The 1,682-nt window shown below is 52.7% G+C and overlaps 1 protein-coding gene across 1 annotated transcript in view; it reads left to right on the top strand.

The window, feature by feature from the left end:
* The window catches only part of EMH_0099790 (uncharacterized protein), a gene marked incomplete at both ends in the record, with an annotated part of 2,223 nt that extends 1,021 nt beyond the window's left edge, over positions 1-1,202 (top strand). Inside the window, 3 exons of the mRNA XM_013495303.1 lie at positions 1-309; positions 471-790; positions 907-1,202. Of these exons, the coding sequence (XP_013350757.1) occupies positions 1-309; positions 471-790; positions 907-1,202 (925 nt within the window). The remainder of the gene's footprint in view (positions 310-470; positions 791-906) is intronic.
* Between the last annotated feature and the right edge of the window lie 480 nt (positions 1,203-1,682).

Raw genomic sequence — 1,682 nt, forward strand, 5'->3', positions numbered from 1 at the left:
GGGGAGCGACAAAGCTTCCCCACCGTGCAAAGGCACCGAAGAGAATAATGGAGGCACGCACGCACTCCGTCGTGTTGCTCTGGTACAAAGGGACGTTTTGGGGGAATCGATCCAGTTAACACCCGAGGAACGGCAGAAGTGGGCAAAATTGAAGGAAGAGTTCTCTGATGTACCCAATAACAAAGAGCTACCGGCGGGCAGGCCACCCGCTGGACGCTCTATGCACCGCATCGAACTCATCCGCGGCTCAGCCCCAAGCTTTGTTCCACGGTACAGGCGACCCCCGCATCTGGAAGAGGAAATTGAGCGGTAGGCAGACGAACTTCTGAAAAAGGGCAAGGTTCAGCCGTCAACTAGCGCCTTTGGGCACAATCCCGTACTGGCGAGGAAAAGGACGGCAGCTGGCGCATGTGCGTTGACTTCAAGCCCCTCAACAAGATTACAGTGAAGCAGAAGTTTCCGATGCCCAGAGTGGACGAGATCCTCGACCGCCTACAAGGTTCAGCGGTATACTCAGCATTTGACTTCGCTGAGGCCTTCTTGCAGATCCATATTCACCCTGAGGACAGGCACAAAACGGCGTTCCACACCCGCACTCGCAAGGTGGAGTACACTTGTATGCCATTTGGCCTCGTGAATGCACCTGGTGAACTGCAGAGGCATGTCAATCACGACTTCCTGGGGCCATTCGCCGAGGGGTGGGTGGTGATATACATGGATGATGTGCTTGTGTTCAGCCGAAATGTGCAGGAGCACTCGCAGCACCTCCGGCGGGCGCTCCAGCTACTGCGTGAGAAGCAGGGGTTCGTTAAAGCGCAGAAGTGTTCGTTTTTCATGCAAACAATCAGTCTCTTACGATTTCGTGTCTCTGAAGCAGGGGTTCAACCAGATCCGGTTAAGATCAAGGCGATTCAGCGATGGCCGCTACACCTGTACACGAGGACGGACGTTCAGAAGTTCCTCGGGCTCGCCTCATACTATCGCAATTTCATTCCTCAATCGCTCGTATTGTTGGATCTCTGACTGATCTTCCTAAGAAGGAGAAGCAGACGATTTGGATGGAGAACGAGGATGAAGCCGCCCGACGCCTGATCGGGCACCTGACATCATCCCCAGTACTCGCGCTGACTGACTTTGATAAATCCTTTTTCCTCACGACTTATCCCAGTGACACTGCTATTGATGCTCTTTCGATCCAGTAGCCTGCTCTCTCAGCAGGCTATTGGATCGAAAAAGCATCAAATAATAGTTTGCTACTTACACCGTTTAACAGAGAGGGAACAAAAATAGCCGGTCAGGGAAAGGGAGCTTTACGCGGTCTGGTGGGGCGTTAAAAAGTGACGGCATTACCTGTACTGCAGGCACTTAACGGTCCAGACCGATCATCAATCACTGAAACACCTGAGGAAGAGTTTTCAAGACTACGATAACGAAAGAGTGTTTTGGTGGCTTTCCCGGCCCACGTAGTTCGACTTCGCTGCCAAGTATATTAAGGGTACCACCAATGTGGTCGCCGACGCACTCTCCAGACGCCCTAGAGGTCAGGCACAATGTTGTCCAACCGCACTTCTCTGTGATTATTCTCGCTTTCTCTCCAAATTGCGTCCTTCCTGTTCCTTGGATACTCATGCGGCTGCTGTGCTAGCTCAGCTCAACAATGGGCGACGGGTCAAGCACTACAC

The sequence above is a fragment of the Eimeria mitis genome, genomic scaffold, assembly GCF_000499745.2.
Source record: "Eimeria mitis Houghton genomic scaffold, Emh_scaff151, whole genome shotgun sequence".
Classification (NCBI taxonomy): Eukaryota; Apicomplexa; class Conoidasida; order Eucoccidiorida; family Eimeriidae; genus Eimeria; species Eimeria mitis.